This window comes from Mytilus trossulus, chromosome 14 (assembly GCF_036588685.1).
Source record: "Mytilus trossulus isolate FHL-02 chromosome 14, PNRI_Mtr1.1.1.hap1, whole genome shotgun sequence".
NCBI lineage: Eukaryota > Metazoa > Mollusca > Bivalvia > Mytilida > Mytilidae > Mytilus > Mytilus trossulus.
In genome coordinates this window covers 10,313,812-10,329,269 of record NC_086386.1, presented here as the reverse complement: position 1 = coordinate 10,329,269, position 15,458 = coordinate 10,313,812, and the positions used below count along the sequence as shown (strand labels likewise).

Below are 15,458 nucleotides of genomic sequence, written 5' to 3'. Positions count from 1 at the left end.
AAAAGTATATCACTTCGTACGCCGAAAATTATACCACATATGTGAAAATGTCTGAGCTTTAAGAAAAAACTATCATACTTATTCAAGTGCACGATATGAAATGAGCTACAGGACAATACCGGACAATACGTTACCATTACCGAAATTAATTATAGATATTGACCAATTTGAGTGTTTTGTTGTTCCGTTATAATTTAGATAAGTAAAATAATTTTGACAAACATTTTTAATATCTAATTTCAATTTCTTATATGTATCGTAACAATTATGTAAAAATTTATTTCGACTGATGTGAAAGTCAATGTAATAATGTCTACTTTTCAACCTGTTGGTCCTCTATCTGCCTTTGTTATCTAAAATGAACATTTGGCTTGTTAATGTCTAACAATGTCAGCAGATGATCAGTTTATTACAGAATTAATTCTTTCAGAACATTACCATTGTATTGCTTTTAATTGTTTTGTTATCTGCTTTATTTAATCAGAGAATAATAACTCACCGGATTAGTCGGTCCTTTCTGTTGGAACAGCTGTATGGCTATTGGCATTAGTTTTTTGTCATCGTTAAAATAAAACAGAGCCAAGGGACAAGTCATCTGCAATAATAAAATGCACAAAACATAATTTCCATTTTGTTTTTGTAATGTGATAAACTGTGTTTCAAATAGAAAATAAAGAAGCGTTGCTCATAGACAAATACACTCATCATAGATACAAGGATTGAAATTATGTATTTTCGCCCGATCAGCGCGCGTTTCGTCCACAGAAAACATTTTATACGTTGTTGGTTTTTTTAAATACACGTTTTAATGTAAACGAAATGCTTCAGTTGTGCGATTGGAGAAGCATCTGGTCTTTTTCTTGTATTATTTTTAATTTTAGTTCATTTATATATTTCTTAGTTTAGTATTACGTCCATTATCACTGAAATAGTATATTTTTTTATCAAGAGGCCAGCTGAAGCACGGCTGTGGGATTTTCTCGCTCTGTTGAATACCCATCGGTTGCCTTTGGCTGATTTCTGTCGTGTTGTTGTTTCTTTTACTCATTTCACATTTCCATTCTCAATTTTATTCAAGCGCCTCAATATATTTCGTTTACGAAACATTAAATATAAAAAGCATGCTACCTTAAATTATTCCGTACTTACTACAAGGTCTTTTCGCTGAGTTGGACAGTCTTCTAATATTGCTAGGTCTACAATGAACAATTTATTTCCGTCCATTGCTTGTGATATTGTCTTGCCTTCTAGGAATGGCTTGATCATATCTTCAGTAACTCCAAATCTACGATATAGAAGATATGAATTAAAACTAGTTTACGTTTTTGAAACAACATGTACGTCACACTTTTGCACCTTTTCAACACTGTACAAAGCAGGTCTTTGTTAGAAAGCAAAACGATGAAATTCTGGTTTTTTTTTTAACCAAACTTAGATGATTATAAAATGATTTGATATTGACGGATAACAATTGTCAAATAGTGTTCAAATTTTAAAAGAATAAGAACAATATGTGCATACATGCCTACAAATGTAAATTAAAAACACTAATGGGTGTTATACAAACGGATTATATGTTTTAGATTCATGCAATATGTAATACATAAACTAGCTTCATCAGGCGCGTGTAACCATCTAGTGGAATCAAATAAAGGCACATATGATATGACCAACAATAAATGTTTCTGAATTTTAGGTTATGTTTTTACACAATATGTTGCAGCCATAAAAAATATTGTAATCGAGTTAACACTGTTGCCTTTAACGTAGCTAATGTATTTTCATGGTATACCCCCATCTTGGATTGTACTATTGCATTACACAATCAGTCTAGTTCTTTTGCGATATCTGCAAATCTATAGACAAATGTGGAAATTCCTGTGATAAGACAAGTTTATGCATTTGGAGAAAACTTGCTGATTTGTTGCATTATTTAAAGTATTAGAACAAATACCAAAGCAAATTTAGGCAGTTTTCAACGACTGATCATAGCTTTAAAATAGCACAGTGACTCATCCACTATATTATATTTCTGAAAAGAGCATTATCTTCATTTTGACAAAGTATAAGAAAATTATATCTCAGGAAACATATACTTTTGATCTACCTTTAATTCAGCTTTCTTCACGAATACGTCAGTCAATGATGGTATTGCTGTCTAAATGTATCATATTGAAATCCATTTTTATACTGTTATTTACTCAATTAATAAACCAGGATTAAAAAGTAAACAATTTAAATATCAATATATAAATCCGTTGTTATTTACTTGTAACACTTAACTCTTAACATTGACAGATAACACTTACTTTTGTGGAATCGTTGTGCAAAGTTCTATTAATAACGAGTTTAAACTGCTGATTCTCTGTCGTCCAAAGTGAGCATCGTCGTTGAAGTATTTTGAACTCTGTTTGTAAAGGTTACAGATATATATATAAAAAAACACATAAATAATAAACTTCTAATTTTTCCTGTTTCTTTTATGTCACTATTATTTTTAAGGCTTATATGTACCCTTCTGTAGCCATTTTTGTACGAACTTTTCAAAGTTCAATTTATCAAAACTACAGATATAATGAATAATAGAGATAGGTCATTTGGTACATATTCCAAGGGGAAACTTAATGCAAAGCATTATTTGTTACTGTTCCATTGCATTTAATAGAAAAAGAGGACTTTGTGGCAAATAAATCAAGATGTTTATAGAAAATTTTACAGAAGGGTACATAAACCTTAATATATATCCAATACGCCTTATTTGTATGTTCATGTATATGTATAATATCTGAATACAATCCATAATCGTTATGGTGTTTAGATAACATTGATGTTAATTGATGGTATGCACTAAAACAAAATGACAGTATAAACTGTTGCTTTACGCATTAGTAACCTTGCTCTTCCGTATTTTTGTGAACTCATACATTTAGTTAGGCTGTTTAAATCAAGATGCCAAAAAATGCACATATCAAAATGTAGGGTGAATTGAAGTTCTGTGTGGCGGCAGAGTCTCTGAGGAATAACGTTCCAGTAAATGTTTGTAATGAACAATCATTTGTCAAAGAGCTATTTACAAAAGGACTTAAGATGCATTTGTTTAAAGCTGCATTTGTTTGATTGCTTATTGTATAGACCTGGAACTGTAATTGGTTGCGTTTGACGGATGTTGATGTGCCGTTATACTATTGTTTTACATTTTGAATTGTGTTTATGTATGTTTTGATATATACGTTTATAGCTTTGTTGTCTTTCAGTTACATATTTTATGAATAGAAAGTAATAGTAGCATTCAGCAATTTAAAAAAAAAATTGATTAGTTTATGACTATTCAAACTGTTATTACATTTATAAAATTTAGTTTAGATACTAATTATTGCGATATTTATTGATTCATTGATATTTCTTTTCATCCTTTTTACATAAAATTCGGTGAAGTTTTAGAATCTTGACTTTTTTTATAGTTGAATTGAAATGGTATGCTTTAAAACGTATGTGTTTCTTTGTTATTTCGTGAATGTACGAATGTTCGTCGATTTTTTTTTTTCAACATGCGAACCGCTTAATGTAATTGTGATGTAATTATAATTGTGCTTTAAAAAATGCCTTGTAATGATAAATGATAACATTTTATTTTGCACACTGCAAAAATAATATGGAATATCTTTGAAGATAACTGACAACAAATAAGATTAAAAAAAAATGTTTTAAATTTAAATAAATAAAGCAGGTTATTGTTTTTCCATAAATTGATAATTTGCGAATGACATATATCTATACAATAAGATCCGTTTCATCATGCAAATACTCCAATATTCATGAATGTTAAGCCATATATCTCCTTTAGATAATTGCTCAATGCTGTCCTATTATACATGAATGTTACACAGAAAGTCATAAGTCAAAAAATTATAGCAGTAGAACATCACGGATGAAATCCTCATCTGAGAATCTGAAGAGTCCTATATTTTATGATTCACCCTTAATGTTATATGTTGTTTCATCTCAGTCCCTAGAAAATCTTTCATAACTCACACTTTAGAGTGTTTAACAATTCATTATCTGCTATATCAGACTTATTATTAACCTTTGAAATCTGTTTGCAATGTTTAAATATTTAAATCCCTATGGATGACAACTAAATGAATAACGATTGACACTGTAATCAATTACCTCTGGAACTCCAAAAGCTTTAGTATACACAGTCTTCACGTCTTCAAAATCTTCCCATTCACATTTGTTCATCAGCATTAGCTTGAAGCTTTCTGCTTTTAATGATATGCCTTCTAAAGCAAAGTTGGCCTGTGTTAAAGGAGAAAATCAATATATACAAGTCAACCAAAACAAATCCGATACAAGGCAATATATTTTCCATATATAACGGAATTGAATACATTGTATTACCAGGGGTAAATAATTGCCTTCTTGATTAGAGGTTAAAACCCAACATGTTTGGAGCATTTTTTTCATAATTGAAACATAATGTTTTCACACAAAATTCATAAAATCGATATTAGAACTAAAACAATAAAAGTCTGCTGAAAATGTTGTATGCTTTTGCAGACATTTGAATACTTAATTCTAATTTCGAAATTAAGTGTCAAAATCCATTTTGACCCTTGTATTAAATAACACAGTATTTTCACACTTTTATATTCGGTCAGACTCATTTATTCGTATGCATTTGCTTTGCAAATGAATGTTCTCATTAGATATTTTAACAATTATTCCTATTTGTTTTATATATGATGATAAATTGGAGTTTAAACTTGTGTATCGTTACTTTTGTTGACTAATATACTATTATGTTTAGCAAATCAATATTCTGTATCAATTAAATATGTGTCATTCGTTATTCTTCCGAAAACAATCTACTTAATTACTTTCTAGTTAACTAAATTCTGTTTTGGACAAATGAGCAATGTCATTTTTTCGGCCACACTTTCATTTTAAAGCTTCGTTTGATCTGGACAGTTACGTCTGTGCATATCACGATCATCAACATTTTAGAAGTATGCGTATCATTAGTTTTGTGATAATGTCCTTTCCTAGACAATTGTATACCAAAATTTTAATAAAATAGATTTGCAACTATATGATATAGCGTCAGTTATATTGGAATTTACTTCAACTGTCAGGTAACTGAAAGGTATAAAACCAGGTTTCAACAATCATTTTCTAAATAAGTAATGTAGCAAGTCAGGAATATGACAGTTTCCAACGGATGTATTGTAAAGATAGTGTAATACTTTTTTTATAACTCGAACTATAAATAAAAATAAGGATTTGTCATTATTATAAATGGCAATGTGTGTTAACTGATAATAAATCAGAACTTACTTCGTAATGGAATGAAAATTTCTCATCTTCTGGTAATGTTTTTACCTGAAAAAAAAGTTAGCATTACATATAATGATTATTTGTTGTGTAGAATGCCGAAAGGCAATGATTTATTTTGCGAAACAGATTGTATGCAAACATAATTCTACAAACACACGTGCCCGCATATACACTTTTCATACAAAAAAATTACTGAATTTCCAAAACTATACCTAGCTTGGGGCAATCAATAAGGTATTACAAGGACAACAATAAAATGTCTTCTAGATCTGTAAGATCACAGTATGTGTTCAACCTTGGCATAGTGCAAGCATCCCAAAAACGTCAGATGCTTTAAAAATCAGTTTTGTGTAATTGCAAAGCAATCCACGAATTAAATTCCCGAAGTGTCATTCTATTGATATCAAAAAAGAAATCCTTTAAATGTCCCAGGTTATAATTTATCCCGGGGATAGTCAACCTTCCTCTTTTGAAACTGCAATAAAGGATTTTGATCTTTGCGCATAGGTAAGAAAATAGGCATATCAAACATCATTAAGACTGTTACTGTATGTGAAGTTTTTCCTCAGATTTGTTTCATTGTTAGGGGATGAATGTGGTTTTCGTTCATATAATATACTTCAATCATACCTAAATACAAAAAGTCAAATTCATAATGCGATTTACCTGTATATTAATGTTATTCAAAATTTCTTTTTACTGTTTAGCTAAAACCTTACCTGAGCAGGTAATCCAGCCATATTAGGTGTTGTCTTCACTTGCAGCTGATATTCAGCCTGCATGGCCTGTAGCTCTAATTTTCTTGTTTCTAAGAATATATCATTCTTACCTGAGCAGGTAATCAAGCCATATTAGGTGTTGTCTTCACTTGCAGCTGATATTCAGCCTGCATGGCCTGTAGCTCTAATTTTCTTGTTTCTAAGAATAGATCATCCTGTGGTAAACATGTGTGGTGATTGAAAAAGTAACGACCATTGGCTTTGATCCATTTCATTGCAGGGAATATGTATGTAATGCTTTTTTTCTTATTGGTAACTTCAATCCAATCTAAATACCAGTTACTGTACAAACCACAATTGTCTCGGCGTAATTCAATCCTCTGGACTTCAGACATGTTGACCTCGGAATCAATAGAAAATCTATCAACCTCACCTCTTTCAAAATCGTTTTTAAAAAAGTTATCAAGTTTGCACTCGTTTGTCTGGACACCTTTTCCATGCAGAATGATATAGACATTAACATCTGTCCCCGATCCCTTTTGGTCTCCAGTCTTAACCGTAATGGTATATGACGCTGTGCATAAATTAAAAAAGTAATCACATTTCATTAGCACGAGACCCTTTAAGTTATCCAAAATAGTTCAATATGTGTACTTTTAATGCATTTTATCGTTATTTGTTCTACTAACTTCTCAATTTTCGTCAACAAAAGCAACATATTTTATCATTTCAGATATGTTATCTATCCCACTGATATAAATTAAGAAAGCAACAGATGTTTTCCTACTTTCGTTTCGTATATTATCTTTATACAGTAAACCATAGATGTATATACATTCATCATTTATTCCAGATTTGAAATTGTGCAAGACAGACGCGCGTCTCGTCTACAAATGACTCATAAATGAGGACACAATATTCAAAAGTATTTTTTTCAAGATACATTAAAAAAAAACGATCTATTCCTAGTGTAAAACATCTTTTGAATTTTATAAATTCAAAGTTTGGCAAACAATTTATTTGTAATGATGATCATATCAAAGATAAAGCATTCCAACATTAAAGTGATTGCCATGAAAACACGATGTATATAAGAATATATTCTCAGCATTTATGTGTTGCCCTTAATATATATATTTTTTTGTAGTACATGTTTATAAAAACTAGTTTCAAACTAAGCATACGTTGTAATGACAAATTAATGTATAGTCCTCTTCCTAATTTTTTTTTAAATTTCCAAATATCTCCCGTTAGGATTTTTTAAATGAAGGACTTTTTAAATGGTTTTAATTTCCACATTAATGCAATGACGCAGCCATGCATGCAAGTGCAGTAAAATGTTTATAGACATTATTATACATGTACATATGATTATTCATGGGTAACATATTTTAAACTTTAAATAAAAGTTTCAATAAGTATATAGTAAATTTGATTACGTTAATCTGTGTCACAGATTATCTCACTTAAGTAAGCCCCCAGATTTATATTCCTGTATGGTTATGACGGATAATCCAAAAGAAGAGCATAGTCAGAGTATCTACTACAATGGCTTTATCTCCCGCCATGCGACCGCATATTATGAAAGATAATAAAGTAAAGTATATGACACCGACCTAATGTATTGTTCATTCGACAACTGCTAAAACTTTGATGTACATTCCAGTGATGCGGATTGAGATGCATTATTTAAAGAAAGATTGTAAACAGTTATCAAAAGTACCCGGATTATAATTTAATACGCCAGACGCGCGTTTCGTCTACATAAGACTCATCAGTGACGCTCAGTTCAAAAAAGCCAAACAAATACAAAGTTGAAGAGCATTAAGGACAAAATTCCAAAATTAAATGTTCTTTACCTTTGCTGATGCCACTCCCCATGACTATAAGATGTCCCGTTGATCAAACTGAAAAACAAAAGAAACAAAAAGTTGACAAACCTATAATAATGTTGTAGAACCTGTAATTATTCTGTGCACATTTTCTCTTGAACGCACAATTGGAAGCAGACGCTCAATTTGTATGATGATCCGATAGAATCGGTACACAAATTTTCTGTAACCAAACACTAAATTTTCACATTAACATCTGTGAAAAGGAAGTTAATTTTTTTAACAAATCAGACAAAAAAGGTTCCATTAAAGGAATCGACAAGTTGACATTGGTAAACCATAAACGGTCACCAATTTACAGCGTTTTGATACTTTCATTTGTTCTGTAGTAGAAATCATCGATATTTTAGCGGACAATAGTGTTGGGTTTTCATTCTTAATCTTTAGCAGCAATAGTTGCGGCCAGGTTGCAACAGTCGGTTCATCTAATAGTTTCTCCACGAAATTATTATTACCGTGTTGCTCAACTATTTATATGAATGAATGCAAGGATTAGCAGGGTTCGTCTTATCACTTTTAACTACGTTTGATCTCTCGATGATATAAAAGAGGAGAGTGGATACAAAAACAAAGATTCAGTGAATTAAGAGCTTAATCCAGGTAAACCCTTGGACCATGATATACTTCACCTAATGACGCAAGTGGTTATGCTGGGGAGTCTATCTCTCAACGAATATCAAATACACTGATTAGAAACCAAAGGAGGGGATGTCATATCGGTCACCCTCCCCGTCTTACAAAAGGGGCTTATACCTTCATTTGTGAGGAGAATTAAACTGTGGTTTTCGGCAAGCCCGTTTTCCTGATGAAATAGGTACTGGTTCTGGCAGAATTGAGAGAGGATCAAATCTCCTTCAAGGTCTTTAGTTAACCTATGGACATAACATAAACTTACCGGTCGAAACCGGGTACAGCGAGGAGGTGACGCTACTGTCTGGTTCGTTACAATAATTTCAAGGACAATGACAGAGATCTAGTGAACATGGTTCACAGATATAAAGAGCTGGATACGCCTAAGATTTTGGTTCACTGACCACGTATATCCAACTAAGTAGATTAAGAACCAAGCGTCTAGGTATAATCGTGTTTACCAGCTGGGATCAGGAGAAGAAAAATTAACAACAACATCAGATCCAACAAGAGGAACGTGTATAAAGAGGACCAAGGAACCTCATTTAGTCCAATGAACCCAACACATGTGTAAACTTAGTGTCTTACAAAATACCTTTTAATATTACAAGTATATTACCTGGAAGTCTTGCTATGCTAAGCTCTCTAGACTTTTGGACATTAGTGAGTGGACAGGGAACCCAGTGAATGATACGCATTAACTTTCTCACTAAGACCTTGTTAATAATTTTGTCAAACGTTTTAGGTTAAACGAATTAAACAAAATATCTCGAACTACTAAAAATCCATCGTAAGATTCACCCTGTCGCATCACGTTTCGTAAGATATACGCACCATCTTGAAACTACACATATCGATTCTCATTGGATGTCTCAAGATGTTGGAAGGTCTATTTTGGCTCGAATGAGATATCAATCGAAACATGGCCTTTACAAGAGCAGAAATAAAACTCGAAGAAGAGGTTACAGTATTGGTTTTAAGATCCGCTTTGATGTACAATCAATTGATAAGTTAGACTTTATTGATTTAATTGTTATAACATGTTTGTCAAATTTAGATTGATAAATCGAGAAAGGGAAAAAAGGGAGCAATTCATTGATTGCTCGTCTGCCTATATATCCATACATACCAACACTTATGATACATATTGTAGTCATTGATTTTCACAAACCTTTTCAAACTGCATGTATTATAAAACCAAATAATATATAAGAAACTAGTCGTACATAGAAAACATATAACACTAATGTTTCGTTACAGAAGGATTAATATTATGGAGGCATATTATTATAAGTTAGATAAAATAAATAAAGATATCCATATATGGAAATAAGTTTAGGTAAAAAAAAAATACGGCCCCATATGTTCTCCCTTTTATTTGTATTGTAGTCCTAGCATGTAATGTTTTCATTTTAATGTTATATTTAATATTGCCATAACAATGAGAGGTTTGACATTCCACAACACCAGGTTCTTGACACCAATATTGTTTTTATTAAAATGTTCTGTAGCAAGTCAGGGAAATGGCCATTGTTATATAACAGTTCGTTTATGTGTGTGTTAAATTTCAATGCTGTGTTTCTAGTGTGTCGTAGTTATATATATTTGTGTTTAAACAATTCCTCAGCTTTAGTTTGAAACCCGGATTTGTTTGGGTTTTTTTCTCAGTCGATTTTGTTGGTTTCAAACAACGGCATACTACTAATGCCTTTACTGTTAAAAGTCCTATAACTCTAAAATGACAAATCTTAAAGCTTTCAATTCCAAAGCGAGTCAAGATTCATCAACGTCAATAACAATGTAAGTTGATCCCAGTAACCGGATCTATTGCAATTTTGTTTACCTGACAGATACATAATCATAAACTTAGAATGTCAAATCTTAAATTGTCAACTCAAACAGTACAAATATAATGGCGGCATTTAATAATTCAAAAATGTAAATTTAACTTTTTTCTATCGATCCACTAATGCACCGGTAATATCTTTAAGATTTTTTTTAACAAATATGAGTGATAAAGAAAGAATTTGATGTACTAAGGAGATGAATAACAAAGTTATCCAACTTTTGACCATGCACATATCTCCTCATGTCTTACCTAACAGTTTGATACAACAAAGTACTTCAAACCTTTAATTAAAAAGCTGACTATGCGGTATGGTATTTGCTCATTGTTGAAGGCCATACGGCGACCTATAGTTAAAAGCTGTGTCATTTTGATCTATTGTGTAGAGTTGTCTTATTGGCAATCATACCACTTCTTCTTTTTTTTTTATTAAATGTGTGCATGGCAGAATACGAAACAGACGCTCATCTTAAACCAAACGAGAGTACAGAAATGCACTTATTTCAGATAATTAGACAATGTTAATAATTGTTTGTGAACTGATGAAGACGAAATTGTTATTTGGTGTTCTTGTTTCATAGTCTTAATTTTTCTATGTTGTGTTTTGTGTACTATTAACTGTCTATCTTTCTTTTTTCAGCCATGGTGTTTTTTAATTTATGAGTTTGTCCCTGTGGTATCTCTTTTATTTGACATGTGCTTGAGCGTTAATAAATAAATAGATTACGAAATTCTCTTTTTGAATCTGAGTTAGATTGAGATGTGTATATATTGTGTAGATATTTGTTTATTATTTACGACTATATGATATTAACACTTTATCTGCACATAATATCGAAAAAGAACACACTCGCGATATTGCGGGTACGTGACTGAATTAAAGTATGTACATTGTAACTATGTGAAAGCCATTTTTTGGCCTGGATTTTTAGTTTTAGTATAGTCACCTGATAAAGTCATCTTGATAATAAGAATAATATGCCAAATTTTCTCTGTTTTCAAAAATCTTTCTGTTTAAACCCGTCGACCTGGAATATTAGAATTATTGGGAAAACAAAAGGGCATGGAATGGAGTATTTTTTAATCAACAGCATTATTCTATATCTTTATTTAAAGTGAAATTCTTTATTCGCATTTTTACGGTCATGCCGGCTTAGAAATTGGAAGCTGTTCCTATACGCAGTATTTTTAGTCTAGAATTTAAGTATTAGTATTGTCTTAAGTCATGATTATAAAATTAATACAATAGGAAACAATGTGACAATGATTGAATTTAATAGTGTCAACCCTGTCATTATGACCTGTGTATATCGCAAATCCTAAATACACCGTTTGGTGGTGTGCCTGTCAGATGCGGAACGTACAGATAAGGTAATATGTAACAGGTGAATATACTTTTGGTATCGGTATCGGATTCGACCCGGAACTTGTTAGCTATTGGCAATATTAATTATGTTTAAAACAAAAGGGTCTGGAATAGTGTGAATTTTAATCAACACAATAGTCCTATATTAGCTATATATAAAGTTGAATTCCTTGATTTGTCTTTTTATTTTACTATTATAGATTAGCACCAGCGATGTTCTAAGCTGGTATGTTTTATCCAAAATTATAAATAAGATCACAGCCATATCATTTCTCAAAGAAATCCATATCATTTCGCAAAGAAATTTATTTTAAACAGTTCTTAACAAACAAGTCATCAAAGACATATTTGTACAAAAATCTAACAATTTTTATCTTTGAAATAAATTCAATTTAATTCATTATAGACACCAGAAAGCGGTTTCAAAATTTTTTTGCAGTAACGGAAATCATTATTTTAGTACTGCTTGCAATTAAACAGTAATAGAAGTACATCAACATTTCGATGGCTGTATGTAAGAGAAGATTTCTTCAAAAATCGTAACGAAAGTGCAAGGAGGGAAGGTGAATTTATTTAAATTTTTTCTGAATACTTTTTAAATGTATATATCTTGCAGTTTTTTTCGTGCTACAAGATTGCCCAAGCAAGGAAATTTGATAAGTAAAATAACAAGAAACCGGATTTCTTTTAAACCTGATTGTCCTTTTAAAGCGAATTAATTAATAGAATGCAATAAATATGTGTTAAACATGCAATAAGTGTAATATCCTTGTTTAGAAAAGCGCATACGTGTCAAATATTTATTTATTACAGAAACATAATGGATTTTTGTTAAACCTGTTATCCTTTTTTATTTGTACAATAAAACAAGGTGATGTATAATATATCAAATTTGACATAAATAAAAAAGAGGAAATTCTTATCTCTTATTATTATGTATGTATTAAGTTTTTGCATTATCAACTGATCTGTTCTATTTCTATTATATTACACAAGTTAAAAATATTTATCAAAATGACACGGTATTTATCTTAACTAATAAATAATCTGGGTGATATGTTATTTCCAATATAATAATACTGGTTGTTACATGTCGTGCATAGTTTTCTTTGACAATAAACAATACAATATTTAGCTTGTGAACCATTATAAAAGACAATAATAGTATACCGGAAATTTTTTTTTAATAAAATACAAGACAAGACATGACTTTATTTAAGTCTCACCTCTTCGTTATATAAAACATACAAATAGTTAATAAAATAACATCATAAAACATACAAGAGCCACTCTAAAAAGAGTTATGTGCTGCACTACTTTAGAACAAATTAAACACAGATTCACTTATACATGTAGCTATATTTGAATGTGTTTTGGGTTTGCAACCGATTGTTTTTATTTTATTCAACAACAAATTGTTTCACTTCTACTGTTAACAATGTTCTTCACTGGTACAGCATTCCAATGAAGAGTCCCTGTTTGTCAATACCAGAAATCCACGGATTGGTATTGTCGTTGTATTAATCTCAAATTGGCGACTATTGCTTTCAATTGATGAATCATTAAATAGTATACAGTTGGGTTTATTTAATTTACTTTGTCCTGACCATTTTCAACAAGACTTAAGTTACAGGAGATACAACACGACACCAAGGAGAAAGAAACAACAAATTATTGTTATTTATACATGTTCTAATTAAGAGTAAAGAGTTAATGTAAAGCTTACCTTAAAGTATAGAATAATTCTTTCTTTTCGTTTAAAAAAAGTCGATGTATATTATATTCGCGACTGTTGCTGTATATTTACATACACTACTAGGATTGATACCATTTCACGTTTATATATATATATCTGAATATAATTCGGAAATTTGATTGGCTCACGTGTTAAATCCTGTACATGTAACCATCAACTAGGCATACAAACAAAGGCACAGAGCCAACAATATAGGAACTGAAATGATGCATGCAATTTTCCACATGCATTCAAACAAAAAACTTTTAAAAAACTTCACAAATCGTTAGACGTTATATTTGAGGACTTTAATCAACTTTTTATAGTTAGTACAGGGATTGGATTTTAAAGATGTTGTGGACCTGAACGCCATAAAATTTTGGTGATGTTTAAGTTACTGAAATATCAAAAAGGGGAAATAGAGTTAATAAAACAGAATTCGAAATAAACAAACGAATGAGGAAAATATAACAAGAAATTCGATTCTTTAAAAGTTAATAATAGTATAAAAACTAAACTCGTAATTATGAGGGTTTTGTTTTGTTCTTCATGTTCATTTTAGAAACATCATATCAGGGACTTTCTATACTATAGAAAGTCCCTGATCTAGCATACACCAGAAGTTTTATATAGATTTTAAATTCCAATAAGATAGGAAGTTATGTCTTTAAAGCAGGTGTTTTAACTTACTCCAAAAAAAGTAAAAACACAAAAATACTGAACTCCGAGGAAAATTCAAAAAGGAAAATCAAAAATCATAAGGCAAAATCGAAAGTCCAAACACATCAAACGAATGGATAACAACTGTCATATTCCTGACTTGGTACAGGCATTTTCAAATGTAGAAAATGGTGGATTGAACCTGGTTTTATAGCTAGCTATACCTCTCACTTGTATGACAGTCGCATCAAATTCCATTACATTGTCATTCAACGATGTATGAACAAAACAAACATACTCAAAGAGTAAAAATGTCATAAATAGGGGTACAGCAGTCAATATTGTGTTATTATCTTAATTTCACTATAAAAACAACAAATTTAACGAGGAATCCCAAAAAGGGATACATCAAATTTAACATACTCATTTTGCTTTTCTTGTACCACTTAATTTATGTTTATAAAGTCTACCCGTAAAGAAAAGAAGGTTTTCATTGCTGGTGTAAAAATGCGCGTTTGAAATTCGTACAGGTAGACATAAAAATAATTTTGTCGCTCAAAGTATGAAGGCATACATACTTACTATAGTGTTGAGACCAGCTTTAGTAGTATAGGTCGTGTATACATGTACATATTTCCCTGAGAGGACCTATGGAGAGCTTGTGTATATAATGTATATATGTTTTAAGTGCTACAAGAAATTCTTGGTGTTATTAAATGGAAGGATAATACATACAGAAGAAGAAGAAGCATCACTATAAAAACAACAAATGTAACGAAGAAGCACAAAAAGGCATACATCAAATTTAATATACTCATTTTTCTTTTCTTCTACCACTTAATTTATCTATATAAAGTCTAACTGTAAAGGATAGAAGGTTTTCATTGCTGGTGTAAAATTGCGCGTTTGAAATTCGCACAGGTAGACATAAAAATAATTTTGTCGTTCAAAGTATGAAGACATACATACATTCATAGTCACGTAAAGTTGATATAACAAACAACAGACTCAACAGTAAATGTAATAATATTAAATAAATAATGTGTGGTTCAAAGTATGACGGGATACATACGTACAGTATCACGTAAAATGTATAACATAAAAAACAGACTTAACAGAAAAGTATTAATATTGAATAAAATAATTTTGTCATTCATAGTATGTCAAGATCCATAAGAAAGAGTAAATGAAATAATTTTGTCGTACAAAGTATGATGTTTTTATATAACCACAGAGTCAATTCAAAAGAATATCTCCAAAATTGACTTTACAG

The 15,458-nt window shown here is 30.9% G+C and overlaps 1 protein-coding gene across 1 annotated transcript in view; it reads right to left on the bottom strand.

Annotated features, from left to right (window-relative positions):
* Positions 1-13,687, bottom strand: part of LOC134697463 (allene oxide synthase-lipoxygenase protein-like) — a 28,832-nt gene extending 15,145 nt beyond the window's left edge. Inside the window, exons 1-9 of the mRNA XM_063559744.1 lie at positions 13,517-13,687; positions 7,916-7,963; positions 6,188-6,630; positions 6,057-6,155; positions 5,338-5,382; positions 4,171-4,299; positions 2,310-2,407; positions 1,150-1,285; positions 500-595 (exon numbers count right to left, since the gene is read on the bottom strand). Of these exons, the coding sequence (XP_063415814.1) occupies positions 500-595; positions 1,150-1,285; positions 2,310-2,407; positions 4,171-4,299; positions 5,338-5,382; positions 6,057-6,155; positions 6,188-6,630; positions 7,916-7,937 (1,068 nt within the window). The 5' untranslated portion in view covers positions 7,938-7,963; positions 13,517-13,687. The remainder of the gene's footprint in view (positions 1-499; positions 596-1,149; positions 1,286-2,309; positions 2,408-4,170; positions 4,300-5,337; positions 5,383-6,056; positions 6,156-6,187; positions 6,631-7,915; positions 7,964-13,516) is intronic.
* Between the last annotated feature and the right edge of the window lie 1,771 nt (positions 13,688-15,458).